The 16,545-nt window shown below is 42.5% G+C and overlaps 1 protein-coding gene across 1 annotated transcript in view; it reads left to right on the top strand.

Annotated features, from left to right (window-relative positions):
- Positions 1–16,545, top strand: part of SPRED1 (sprouty related EVH1 domain containing 1) — a 155,301-nt gene that overhangs the window by 118,337 nt on the left and 20,419 nt on the right. Inside the window, exon 4 of the mRNA XM_075613234.1 lies at positions 13,187–13,236. Within this exon, the coding sequence (XP_075469349.1) occupies positions 13,187–13,236 (50 nt within the window). The remainder of the gene's footprint in view (positions 1–13,186; positions 13,237–16,545) is intronic.

Genomic DNA, 16,545 nt, shown 5'->3' on the forward strand with positions numbered 1-16,545 from the left:
GAACATCTATACATATCCCTCACTCTGCTCCCTCATTAGAACATATATACATATCCCTCACTCTGCTCCCTCATTAGAACATATATACATATCCCTCACTCTGCTCCCTCATTAGAACATATATACATATCCCTCACTCTGCTCCCTCATTAGAACATATATACATATCCTCACTCTGCTCCCTCATTAGAACATCTATACATATCCCTCACTCTGCTCTCTCATTAGAACATATATACATATCCCTCACTCTGCTCCCTCATTAGAACATATATACATATCCCTCACTCTGCTTCCTCATTAGAACATATATACATATCCCTCACTCTGCTCCCTCATTAGAACATATATACATATCCCTCACTCTGCTCCCTCATTAGAACATATATACATATCCCTCACTCTGCTCCCTCATTAGAACATATATACATATCCCTCACTCTGCTCCCTCATTAGAACATATATACATATCCCTCACTCTGCTCCCTCATTAGAACATATATACATATCCCTCACTCTGCTCCCTCATTAGAACATATATACATATCCCTCACTCTGCTCCCTCATTAGAACATATATACATATCCTCACTCTGCTCCCTCATTAGAACATATATACATATCCCTCACTCTGCTCCCTCATTAGAACATATATACATATCCCTCACTCTGCTCCCTCATTAGAACATATATACATATCCCTCACTCTGCTCCCTCATTAGAACATATATACATATCCCTCACTCTGCTCCCTCATTAGAACATATATACATATCCCTCACTCTGCTCCCTCATTAGAACATATATACATATCCCTCACTCTGCTCCCTCATTAGAACATATATACATATCCCTCACTCTGCTCCCTCATTAGAACATATATACATATCCCTCACTCTGCTCCCTCATTAGAACATATATACATATCCCTCACTCTGCTCCCTCATTAGAACATATATACATATCCCTCACTCTGCTCCCTCATTAGAACATATATACATATCCTCACTCTGCTCCCTCATTAGAACATATATACATATCCCTCACTCTGCTCCCCTCATTAGTACATATATACATACCCTCACTCTGCTCCCTCATTAGAACATATATACATACCCCTCACTCTGCTCCCTCATTAGAACATATATACATATCCCTCACTCTGCTCCCTCATTAGAACATATATACATATCCCTCACTCTGCTCCCTCATTAGAACATATATACATACCCCTCACTCTGCTCCCTCATTAGAACATATATACATACCCTCACTCTGCTCCCTCATTAGAACATCTATACATATCCCTCACTCTGCTCCCTCATTAGAACATATATACATAACCCTCACTCTGCTCCCTCATTAGAACATATATACATATCCCTCACTCTGCTCCCTCATTAGAACATATATACATATCCCTCACTCTGCTCCCTCATTAGAACATATATACATATCCCTCACTCTGCTCCCTCATTAGAACATATATACATATCCCTCACTCTGCTCCCTCATTAGAACATATATACATATCCCTCACTCTGCTCCCTCATTAGAACATATATACATATCCCTCACTCTGCTCCCTCATTAGAACATATATACATATCCCTCACTCTGCTCCCTCATTAGAACATATATACATATCCCTCACTCTGCTCCCTCATTAGAACATATATACATATCCCTCACTCTGCTCCCTCATTAGAACATATATACATATCCCTCACTCTGCTCCCTCATTAGAACATATATACATATCCCTCACTCTGCTCCCTCATTAGTACATATATACATACCCTCACTCTGCTCCCTCATTAGAACATATATACATACCCCTCACTCTGCTCCCTCATTAGAACATATATACATATCCCTCACTCTGCTCCCTCATTAGAACATATATACATATCCCTCACTCTGCTCCCTCATTAGAACATATATACATATCCCTCACTCTGCTCCTCATTAGAACATATATACATATCCCTCACTCTGCTCCCTCATTAGAACATATATACATATCCCTCACTCTGCTCCCTCATTAGAACATATATACATATCCCTCACTCTGCTCCCTCATTAGAACATATATACATATCCCTCACTCTGCTCCCTCATTAGAACATATATACATATCCCTCACTCTGCTCCCTCATTAGAACATATATACATATCCCTCACTCTGCTCCCTCATTAGAACATATATACATATCCCTCACTCTGCTCCCTCATTAGAACATATATACATATCCCTCACTCTGCTCCCTCATTAGAACATATATACATATCCCTCACTCTGCTCCCTCATTAGAACATATATACATATCCCTCACTCTGCTCCCTCATTAGAACATATATACATATCCCTCACTCTGCTCCCTCATTAGAACATATATACATATCCCTCACTCTGCTCCCTCATTAGAACATATATACATATCCCTCACTCTGCTCCCTCATTAGAACATCTATACATATCCCTCACTCTGCTCCCTCATTAGAACACCTATACATATCCCTCACTCTGCTCCCTCATTAGAACATATATCACATATCCCTCACTCTGCTCCCTCATTAGAACATATATACATATCCCTCACTCTGCTCCCTCATTAGTACATATATACATACCCCTCACTCTGCTCCCTCATTAGAACATATATACATACCCCTCACTCTGCTCCCTCATTAGAACATCTATACATATCCCTCACTCTGCTCCCTCATTAGAACATATATACATATCCCTCACTCTGCTCCCTCATTAGAACATATATACATACCCCTCACTCTGCTCCCTCATTAGAACATATATACATATCCCTCACTCTGCTCCCTCATTAGAACATATATACATATCCCTCACTCTGCTCCCTCATTAGAACATATATACATATCCCTCACTCTGCTCCCTCATTAGAACATATATACATATCCCTCACTCTGCTCCCTCATTAGAACATATATACATATCCCTCACTCTGCTCCCTCATTAGAACATATATACATATCCCTCACTCTGCTCCCTCATTAGAACATATATACATATCCCTCACTCTGCTCCCTCATTAGAACATATATACATATCCCTCACTCTGCTCCCTCATTAGAACATATATACATATCCCTCACTCTGCTCCCTCATTAGAACATCTATACATATCCCTCACTCTGCTCCCTCATTAGAACATATATACATATCCCTCACTCTGCTCCCTCATTAGAACATATATACATATCCCTCACTCTGCTCCTCATTAGAACATATATACATACCCCTCACTCTGCTCCCTCATTAGAACATCTATACATATCCCTCACTCTGCTCCCTCATTAGAACATATATACATATCCTCACTCTGCTCCCTCATTAGAACATATATACATATCCCTCACTCTGCTCCCTCATTAGAACATATATACATATCCCTCACTCTGCTCCCTCATTAGAACATATATACATATCCCTCACTCTGCTCCCTCATTAGAACATCTATACATATCCCTCACTCTGCTCTCTCATTAGAACATATATACATATCCCTCACTCTGCTCCCTCATTAGAACATATATACATATCCCTCACTCTGCTTCCTCATTAGAACATATATACATATCCCTCACTCTGCTCCCTCATTAGAACATATATACATATCCCTCACTCTGCTCCCTCATTAGAACATATATACATATCCCTCACTCTGCTCCCTCATTAGAACATATATACATATCCCTCACTCTGCTCCCTCATTAGAACATATATACATATCCCTCACTCTGCTCCCTCATTAGAAACATATATACATATCCCTCACTCTGCTCCCTCATTAGAACATATATACATATCCCTCACTCTGCTCCCTCATTAGAACATATATACATATCCCTCACTCTGCTCCCTCATTAGAACATATATACATATCCCTCACTCTGCTCCCTCATTAGAACATATATACATATCCCTCACTCTGCTCCCTCATTAGAACATATATACATATCCCTCACTCTGCTCCCTCATTAGAACATATATACATATCCCTCACTCTGCTCCCTCATTAGAACATATATACATATCCCTCACTCTGCTCCCTCATTAGAACATATATACATATCCCTCACTCTGCTCCCTCATTAGAACATATATACATATCCCTCACTCTGCTCCCTCATTAGAACATATATACATATCCCTCACTCTGCTCCCTCATTAGAACATATATACATATCCCTCACTCTGCTCCCTCATTAGAACATATATACATATCCCTCACTCTGCTCCCTCATTAGAACATATATACATATCCCTCACTCTGCTCCCTCATTAGAACATATATACATATCCCTCACTCTGCTCCCTCATTAGTACATATATACATACCCCTCACTCTGCTCCCTCATTAGAACATATATACATACCCCTCACTCTGCTCCCTCATTAGAACATATATACATATCCCTCACTCTGCTCCCTCATTAGAACATATATACATATCCCTCACTCTGCTCCCTCATTAGAACATATATACATACCCCTCACTCTGCTCCCTCATTAGAACATATATACATACCCCTCACTCTGCTCCCTCATTAGAACATCTATACATATCCCTCACTCTGCTCCCTCATTAGAACATATATACATAACCCTCACTCTGCTCCCTCATTAGAACATATATACATATCCCTCACTCTGCTCCCTCATTAGAACATATATACATATCCCTCACTCTGCTCCCTCATTAGAACATATATACATATCCCTCACTCTGCTCCCTCATTAGAACATATATACATATCCCTCACTCTGCTCCCTCATTAGAACATATATACATATCCCTCACTCTGCTCCCTCATTAGAACATATATACATATCCCTCACTCTGCTCCCTCATTAGAACATATATACATATCCCTCACTCTGCTCCCTCATTAGAACATATATACATATCCCTCACTCTGCTCCCTCATTAGAACATATATACATATCCCTCACTCTGCTCCCTCATTAGAACATATATACATATCCCTCACTCTGCTCCCTCATTAGAACATATATACATATCCCTCACTCTGCTCCCTCATTAGTACATATATACATACCCCTCACTCTGCTCCCTCATTAGAACATATATACATACCCCTCACTCTGCTCCCTCATTAGAACATATATACATATCCCTCACTCTGCTCCCTCATTAGAACATATATACATATCCCTCACTCTGCTCCCTCATTAGAACATATATACATATCCCTCACTCTGCTCCCTCATTAGAACATATATACATATCCCTCACTCTGCTCCCTCATTAGAACATATATACATATCCCTCACTCTGCTCCCTCATTAGAACATATATACATATCCCTCACTCTGCTCCCTCATTAGAACATATATACATATCCCTCACTCTGCTCCCTCATTAGAACATATATACATATCCCTCACTCTGCTCCCTCATTAGAACATATATACATATCCCTCACTCTGCTCCCTCATTAGAACATATATACATATCCCTCACTCTGCTCCCTCATTAGAACATATATACATATCCCTCACTCTGCTCCCTCATTAGAACATATATACATATCCCTCACTCTGCTCCCTCATTAGAACATATATACATATCCCTCACTCTGCTCCCTCATTAGAACATATATACATATCCCTCACTCTGCTCCCTCATTAGAACATATATACATATCCCTCACTCTGCTCCCTCATTAGAACATATATACATATCCCTCACTCTGCTCCCTCATTAGAACATATATACATATCCCTCACTCTGCTCCCTCATTAGAACATATATACATATCCCTCACTCTGCTCCCTCATTAGAACATATATACATATCCCTCACTCTGCTCCCTCATTAGAACATATATACATATCCCTCACTCTGCTCCCTCATTAGAACATATATGCATATCCCTCACTCTGCTCCCTCATTAGTACATATATACATACCCCTCACTCTGCTCCCTCATTAGAACATATATACATACCCCTCACTCTGCTCCCTCATTAGAACATATATACATATCCCTCACTCTGCTCCCTCATTAGAACATATATACATATCCCTCACTCTGCTCCCTCATTAGAACATATATACATACCCCTCACTCTGCTCCCTCATTAGAACATATATACATACTCCTCACTCTGCTCCCTCATTAGAACATCTATACATATCCCTCACTCTGCTCCCTCATTAGAACATATATACATATCCCTCACTCTGCTCCCTCATTAGAACATATATACATATCCCTCACTCTGCTCCCTCATTAGAACATATATACATATCCCTCACTCTGCTCCCTCATTAGAACATATATACATAACCCTCACTCTGCTCCCTCATTAGAACATATATACATATCCCTCACTCTGCTCCCTCATTAGAACATATATACATATCCCTCACTCTGCTCCCTCATTAGAACATATATACATATCCCTCACTCTGCTCCCTCATTAGAACATATATACATATCCCTCACTCTGCTCCCTCATTAGAACATATATACATATCCCTCACTCTGCTCCCTCATTAGAACATATATACATATCCCTCACTCTGCTCCCTCATTAGAACATATATACATATCCCTCACTCTGCTCCCTCATTAGAACATATATACATATCCCTCACTCTGCTCCCTCATTAGAACATATATACATATCCCTCACTCTGCTCCCTCATTAGAACATATATACATATCCCTCACTCTGCTCCCTCATTAGAACATATATACATACCCTTCACTCTGCTCCCTCATTAGAACATATATACATATCCCTCACTCTGCTCCCTCATTAGAACATCTATACATATCCCTCACTCTGCTCCCTCATTAGAACATATATACATATCCCTCACTCTGCTCCCTCATTAGAACACCTATACATATCCCTCACTCTGCTCCCTCATTAGAACATATATACATATCCCTCACTCTGCTCCCTCATTAGAACATATATACATATCCCTCACTCTGCTCCTTCATTAGAACATATATACATATCCCTCACTCTGCTCCCTCATTAGAACATATATACATATCCCTCACTCTGCTCCATCATTAGAACATATATACATATCCCTCACTCTGCTCCCTCATTAGAACACCTATACATATCCCTCACTCTGCTCCCTCATTAGAACATCTATACATATCCCTCACTCTGCTCCCTCATTAGAACATATATACATACCCCTCACTCTGCTCCCTCATTAGAACACCTATACATATCCCTCACTCTGCTCCCTCATTAGAACAAATATACATATCCCTCACTCTGCTCCCTCATTAGAACATATATACATATCCCTCACTCTGCTCCCTCATTAGAACATATATACATATCCCGCACTCTGCTCCCTCATTAGAACATATATACATATCTCTCACTCTGCTCCCTCATTAGAACATATATACATATCCCTCACTCTGCTCCCTCATTAGAACACCTATACATATCCCTCACTTTGCTCCCTCATTAGAACATATATGCATATCCCTCACTCTGCTCCCTCATTAGAACATATATACATATCCCTCACTCTGCTCCCTCATTAGAACATATATACATATCCCTCACTCTGCTCCCTCATTAGAACATATATACATATCCCTCACTCTGCTCCATCATTAGAACATATATACATATCCCTCACTCTGCTCCCTCATTAGAACATATATACATATCCCGCACTCTGCTCCCTCATTAGAACATATATACATATCTCTCACTCTGCTCCCTCATTAGAACATATATACATGTCCCTCACTCTGCTCCATCATTAGAACATATATACATATCCCTCATTCTGCTCCCTCATTAGAACATATATACATATCCCTCACTCTGCTCCCTCATTAGAACATATATACATATCCCTCACTCTGCTCCTTCATTAGAACATATATACATATCCCTCACTCTGCTCCCTCATTAGAACATATATACATATCCCTCACTTTGCTCCATCATTAGAACATATATACATATCCCTCACTCTGCTCTCTCATTAGAACATATATACATATCCCTCACTCTGCTCCCTCATTAGAACACCTATACATATCCCTCACTCTGCTCCCTCATTAGAACATCTATACATATCCCTCACTCTGCTCCCTCATTAGAACATATATACATACCCCTCACTCTGCTCCCTCATTAGAACACCTGTACATATCCCTCACTCTGCTCCCTCATTAGAACAAATATACATATCCCTCACTCTGCTCCCTCATTAGAACATATATACATATCCCTCACTCTGCTCCCTCATTAGAACATATATACATATCCCGCACTCTGCTCCCTCATTAGAACATATATACATATCTCTCACTCTGCTCCCTCATTAGAACATATATACATATCCCTCACTCTGCTCCCTCATTAGAACACCTATACATATCCCTCACTCTGCTCCCTCATTAGAACATATATGCATATCCCTCACTCTGCTCCCTCATTAGAACATATATACATATCCCTCACTCTGCTCCCTCATTAGAACATATATACATATCCCTCACTCTGCTCCCTCATTAGAACATATATACATATCCCTCACTCTGCTCCATCATTAGAACATATATACATATCCCTCACTCTGCTCCCTCATTAGAACATATATACATATCCCGCACTCTGCTCCCTCATTAGAACATATATACATATCTCTCACTCTGCTCCCTCATTAGAACATATATACATGTCCCTCACTCTGCTCCATCATTAGAACATATATACATATCCCTCACTCTGCTCCCTCATTAGAACACCTATACATATCCCTCATTCTGCTCCCTCATTAGAACATATATACATATCCCTCACTCTGCTCCCTCATTAGAACATATATACATATCCCTCACTCTGCTCCTTCATTAGAACATATATACATATCCCTCACTCTGCTCCCTCATTAGAACATATATACATATCCCTCACTTTGCTCCATCATTAGAACATATATACATATCCCTCACTCTGCTCCCTCATTAGAACACCTATACATATCCCTCACTCTGCTCCCTCATTAGAACATCTATACATATCCCTCACTCTGCTCCCTCATTAGAACACATATACATATCCCGCACTCTGCTCCCTCATTAGAACATATATACATATCTCTCACTCTGCTCCCTCATTAGAACATATATACATATATCTTCACTCTGCTCCCTCATTAGAACACCTATACATATCCCTCACTCTGCTCCCTCATTAGAACATATATAAATATCCCTCACTCTGCTCCCTCATTAGAACATATATACATATCCCTCACTCTGCTCCCTCATTAGTACATATATACATACCCCTCACTCTGCTCCCTCATTAGAACATATATACATATCCCTCACTCTGCTCCCTCATTAGAACATATATACATATCCCTCACTCTGCTCCTTCATTAGAACATATATACATATCCCTCACTCTGCTCCCTCATTAGAACATATATACATATCCCTCACTCTGCTCCATCATTAGAACATATATACATATCCCTCACTCTGCTCCCTCATTAGAACACCTATACATATCCCTCACTCTGCTCCCTCATTAGAACATCTATACATATCCCTCACTCTGCTCCCTCATTAGAACATATATACATACCCCTCACTCTGCTCCCTCATTAGAACACCTATACATATCCCTCACTCTGCTCCCTCATTAGAACATATATACATATCCCTCACTCTGCTCCCTCATTAGAACATATATACATATCCCTCACTCTGCTCCCTCATTAGAACACCTATACATATCCCTCACTCTGCTCCCTCATTAGAACATCTATACATATCCCTCACTCTGCTCCCTCATTAGAACATATATACATACCCCTCACTCTGCTCCCTCATTAGAACACCTATACATATCCCTCACTCTGCTCCCTCATTAGAACATATATACATACCCCTCACTCTGCTCCCTCATTAGAACATATATACATACCCCTCACTCTGCTCCCTCATTAGAACATATATACATATCCTGCACTCTGCTCCCTCATTAGAACATATATACATATCCCTCACTCTGCTCCCTCATTAGAACATATATACATATCCCTCACTCTGCTCCCTCATTAGTACATATATACATACCCCTCACTCTGCTCCCTCATTAGAACATATATACATATCCCTCACTCTGCTCCCTCATTAGAACATATATACATATCCCTCACTCTGCTCCTTCATTAGAACATATATACATATCCCTCACTCTGCTCCCTCATTAGAACATATATACATATCCCTCACTCTGCTCCATCATTAGAACATATATACATATCCCTCACTCTGCTCCCTCATTAGAACACCTATACATATCCCTCACTCTGCTCCCTCATTAGAACATATATACATATCCCTCACTCTGCTCCCTCATTAGAACATCTATACATATCCCTCACTCTGCTCCCTCATTAGAACATCTATACATATCCCTCACTCTGCTCCCTCATTAGAACATATATACATACCCCTCACTCTGCTCCCTCATTAGAACACCTATACATATCCCTCACTCTGCTCCCTCATTAGAACATATATACATATCCCTCACTCTGCTCCCTCATTAGAACATCTATACATATCCCATACTCTGCTCCCTCATTAGAACATATATACATATCCCTCACTCTGCTCCCTCATTAGAACATCTATACATACCCCTCACTCTGCTCCCTCATTAGAACATATATACATATCTCTCACTCTGCTCCATCATTAGAACATATATACATATCCCTCACTCTGCTACCTCATTAGAACATATATACATATCCCTCACTCTGCTCCCTCATTAGAACATATATACATATCCCTCACTCTGCTCCCTCATTAGAACATATATACATATCCCTCACTCTGCTCCCTCATTAGAACATATATACATATCCCTCACTCTACTCCCTCATTAGAACATATATACATATCCCTCACTCTGCTCCCTCATTAGAACATATATACATATCCCTCACTCTGCTCCCTCATTAGAACATATATACATATCCCTCACTCTGCTCCCTCATTAGAACATATATACATATCCCGCACTCTGCTCCCTTATTAGAACATATATACATATCCCTCACTCTGCTCCCTCATTAGAACATATATACATATCCCTCACTCTGCTCCCTCATTAGAACATATATACATATCCCTCACTCTGCTCCCTCATTAGAACATATATACATATCCCTCATTCTGCTCCCTCATTAGAACACCTATACATATCCCTCACTCTGCTCCCTCATTAGAACATATATACATATCCCTCACTCTGCTCCCTCATTAGAACATATATACATATCCCTCACTCTGCTCCCTCATTAGAACATATATACATATCCTGTACTCTGCTCCCTCATTAGAACATATATACATATCCCTCACTCTGCTCCCTCATTAGAACATATATATATACCCCTCACTCTGCTCCCTCATTAGAACATATATACATATCCATCACTCTGCTCCCTCATTAGAACATATATACATACCCCTCACTCTGCTCCCTCATTAGAAAATATATACATATCCCTCACTCTGCTCCCTCATTAGAACATATATACATATCCCTCACTCTGCTCCCTCATTAGAACATATATACAAATCCCTCACTCTGCTCCCTCATTAGAACATATATACATATCCCTCACTCTGCTCCCTCATTAGAACACCTATACATATCCCTCACTCTGCTCCCTCATTAGAACATATATACATATCCCTCACTCTGCTCCTTCATTAGAACATATATACATATCCCTCACTCTGCTCCCTCATTTGAACACCTATACATATCCATCACTCTGCTCCCTCATTAGAACACCTATACATATCCCTCACTCTGCTCCCTCATTAGAACATATATACATATCCCTCATTAGAACATATATACATACCCCTCACTCTGCTCCCTCATTAGAACACCTATACATATCCCTCACTCTGCTCCCTCAATAGAACATATATACATACCCCTCACTCTGCTCCCTCATTAGAACACCTATACATATCCCTCACTCTGCTCCCTCATTAGAACATATATACATACCCCTCACTCTGCTCCCTCATTAGAACACCTATACATATCCCTCACTCTGCTCCCTCATTAGAACATATATACATACCCCTCACTCTGCTCCCTCATTAGAACACCTATACATATCCCTCACTCTGCTCCCTCATTAGAACATATATACATATCCCTCACTCTGCTCCCTCATTAGAACATATATACATACCCCTCACTCTGCTCCCTCATTAGAACATATATACATACCCCTCACTCTGCTCCCTCATTAGAACACCTATACATATCCCTCACTCTGCTCCCTCATTAGATCACCTATACATATCACTCACTCTGCTCCCTCATTAGAACATATATACATACCCCTCACTCTGCTCCCTCATTAGAACATATATACATATCCCTCACTCTGCTCCCTCATTAGAACATATATACATACCCCTCACTCTGCTCCCTCATTAGAACACCTATACATATCCCTCACTCTGCTCCCTCATTAGAACATATATACATATCCCTCACTCTGCTCCCTCATTAGAACATATATACATACCCCTCACTCTGCTCCCTCATTAGAACATATATACATACCCCTCACTCTGCTCCCTCATTAGAACACCTATACATATCCCTCACTCTGCTCCCTCATTAGAACATCTATACATATCCCTCACTCTGCTCCCTCATTAGAACATATATACATACCCCTCACTCTGCTCCCTCATTAGAACACCTATACATATCCCTCACTCTGCTCCCTCATTAGAACATATATACATACCCCTCACTCTGCTCCCTCATTAGAACACCTATACATATCCCTCACTAGAACGCGCACAGCTCTTCTCGCTTCTTCCTTCGTTCTCTTCCCGGATAGCACGTACACAGCTGTATCTCACTCTGGTCACTGAAGAGTGCTTTCCACGGGTCGCTTTTTATGCAGAGCAGGATGTGGTACACGGTCACACACTTGTAGGGGCTGATTTGGCCTTGCAGCAGCACAGAGAGCGCAGACAGTATAATATAGCACTGCAAATGGTCTCAGGAATATGTATTAATACGACGGGCCTTTCTCTCGTGCTTGCAGGGTCCCCCACGTTCTCCCATGAAGCAGAAGTGTCTGAGGATGGTCTCCAGGTATGTGCCTGTCATATTACTATATATTACTTTTCATATTATATCACTTGTGTCACGTAAAGGCTCCCCAAATCACAAGCTGACACAGAGCCAAAGTACAATGGTATGCGGGCACAGATCGGCAAGGGCAAAATCACCATGATACACTGAGGCACAGGACAGAGTTTGGGACAATACTTGGTGCAGGAGTGGTCAACTCCAGTCCTCACGGGCCACCAACAGGTCTGTTGTTAATAATATACCTGCTTCAGCACAGGTGGCTGAGTCGTGGACTGAGCCAATGATTGAGCCATCTTTGCTGAAGCAGGGATATCCTTAACACCTGACCTGTTGGTGGCCCTTTAGAACTGGAGTTGGTCACCCCTGCCTTAGTGTAATGTCACCCATTACAGAGCAGGAAGATGCTGTGTAAGGGGACATTAGAGGGGCAGTTCCACTTGCTCTGTTTATTGTCACCCCTATTAGTTTTTACAGCGATAGGAAGCCGTGGGTCTCTGGAGCTGAACCGTGCTAACTCCTCTGATCCTGAGTTACTAACCTCCCACGTTTCGCGGGCCAATAGGAAGCTGCAACGTCATCCGTCGCTGCTTCCTATTGGCCCGTGTGACGCAGGTCTTTAAACAACCAGGAAGTAACCAGCAGCACCTTCTCGGATAAATATAAATGAAACCCGGTGGTCCCGCTCCGTGGACCCTGTGACAGAGTGAAGTCAACTCCTATCAGTTACGCCTGGGAGACATATGTCTGAGTGCTTCATCCAGCACTCATAAGGGTTAACTCAGGTGGAAGTTAGGAAATCAGAACTCTTTAGCTGACACCTGAGAGCCAGCAAGGTAGATAAAGGATCATGTGACTGGCAGTAGCTTCCAGAGAGAGAGAGAGAGAGAAGCACACTGCTGCGTGAGCCCTTAGCCAGAGGGATTTCACCAAAGACTACTTCAACTAAAGTAAGGATTATTCATTTGTTTACTGACTGCTTAAAGTACCCTTATGGTTTGGTTCTGGTTTAGCCAGCCAGCCTGCTAGATAGGTCTGCTGTGTTATTAGTCAGTTTTTCTCCCAAAGTGGAGCAGGATTTATTTTGTTAAAGGGACAGTGTACCCGCATGTTATGTTACTGTGGAGAAATAAAGCCACTGAACATTTTTATTTATCCTGAAACTATACGTGTGGCCTGTTCCCTGACCTCGGCTACAGGCAGTCCTGCCACAGGTGGTGTCAGAAGTGGAATGTCGGACGGCCCCTGTATCTGAAGGGCCACACAAAAAAAAAAAATGGAGAAATTTTTTTCTCAGTTCCTTGAGCAACAGCTCCAGCTAGCAGAGAAGCAAGCAGAGCGACAAGCCCAGCAAGATGAGCGACAAGCCCAGCAAGCTGAGCGACAAGCCCAGCAAGATGAGCAACAGGCCCGGCGAGAGGAAAAGCTACTCCAACTGCTGGTCGAAGGCCCAACCCAGGCAGACCAGGGATTCCAAATAACCCACCGGTGATGCTGCCTAAAATGAAGCCAAACGAAGACCCAGAGGCATTTCTCCTCACTTTTGAAAGGGTAGCCACGGCCCACGGCTGGACAGTTGATCGCTGGGTAACGACTCTGGCTCCACTCCTCATAGGGGAAGCTCAGGCAGCCTACCAGGCTCTTCCAGCGGACGAGGCCATGGACTATCAGAAACTAAAGGCTGCTATTCTGGATCGCCTAGGCCTCATGCCAGAGACCTACCGACAGCGGTTCCGGACAGTTAAATATACAAACCGAGACAGACCCCGGGTCGTAGCCCACCGCTTAGTAGACTTATGTGCCAGGTGGATACAACCGGAAAAACATGACAAGGCAGAGATCCTTGAACAGTTTGTGCTCGAGCAGTTCATACAGATACTGCCCCCCTCCTCCCGCTCCTGGGTAAAAAGACACACTGCATTTTCCCTGGATTCAGCGGTCCGCTTGGTGGAAAACTTCCTGGGCGACGACACCCAACAGGATAGCTGGGAACGGCCGGTGCAAACACCAGTTGCTTCCGGTGATACTAGAGGCAGGAGAGCAGACAATCGAGAGGTCTACAACCCGCCAGCTCGGGAGATCCAGTCAACCCGATCGGAAGACCCTTTCCCATCTCGGAGGGTTCCTGGTACAAACTCCCGCAGAGACGCCCATCCTGGGTCCGAGGCCACTGGATCACTCAAGGGAGGCCGCCAACCACAGTATTCCCCGAGAACCTGGACTCCTGTCACCCACCCAGTGGAGAGGATAACCCCACCAACCAGAAGGGAGGACCCAATCCAACAGCGGAGAGGTCCAAACACCGAGCCCCGTCGAGAGCTTCCGCGGACGACCGAGTTTGCGGACTCAGGAGATGAGGAAATGGACTGTTCATATGGCAGAACCACTGCCACAGCTTGTCTCCGAGGGGACCACAATCCGTGGTTAGTCCCAGCATCTCTGGAGGGGACAAAAGTAAACGCCATGCTGGATTCGGGCTCTGGAAAAACCCTGATCCTAGAGGGCCTAATTCCAAGCAATAGACTATCTTATGACTCTCCTTGGAATATCGAGTGTATCCATGGGGATACAAAGAGATACCCGACGGCGATCGTTACACTGCGTATCCAGGATCAAGAGGCTAGCCTACTAGTGGGAGTTGCTACCTGCTCCTGTTCTACTTGGCCGAGACTGGCCCTACCTCGAAACATTGTTGGCCCCTACTCCTACGGAGCCTACTTCTCTGGTACCGGAGAAGCCCGGAGACTTGTTCCCTTTTCCCCCAGAGATTTTCCCCCGTAGACACCATGTCCCAAAGACACGTAAACAGAGACGTGCGGAAAAAGAGGACTGGTTAAGAAAGGCTGGGACTTTTGGTAACATTAGTCAGCCCAAAGGACTGCAGGTCATGGCCGGGGATGACCAGGGTGGGGAACAGATAGATACGGGAGTGTTGCCAGACCTGGATCTTCCTGACTTCTGTCAGAGGCAGAGGGAGGACCCAGCTCTGGCTAGACAATATGAGAAGGTGGTACAGGTCAACAACAAGATAATAGATGAACAAGGTGTAAAAGTGTTTCCACATTTTGAACTGTTGAATGACATACTATATCGTGTGAATAAGGTTACACAAACAGGGGAGGTCATTCGACAGATGCTAGTCCCTAAAGGGTTGATTAAAACAGTGTTTACCCTAGCCCATACTCTCCCATGGGGTGGTCATTTGGGCAGAGATAAGACCACGGACCGCATCTCGTCCTGGTTTTACTGGCCAGGCATACATGGTGACATCATGAAACTATGTGAGACATGTCCTGAATGCCAGTTAACTAG

Source organism: Ascaphus truei, chromosome 9, assembly GCF_040206685.1.
Source record: "Ascaphus truei isolate aAscTru1 chromosome 9, aAscTru1.hap1, whole genome shotgun sequence".
Lineage (NCBI taxonomy): Eukaryota > Metazoa > Chordata > Amphibia > Anura > Ascaphidae > Ascaphus > Ascaphus truei.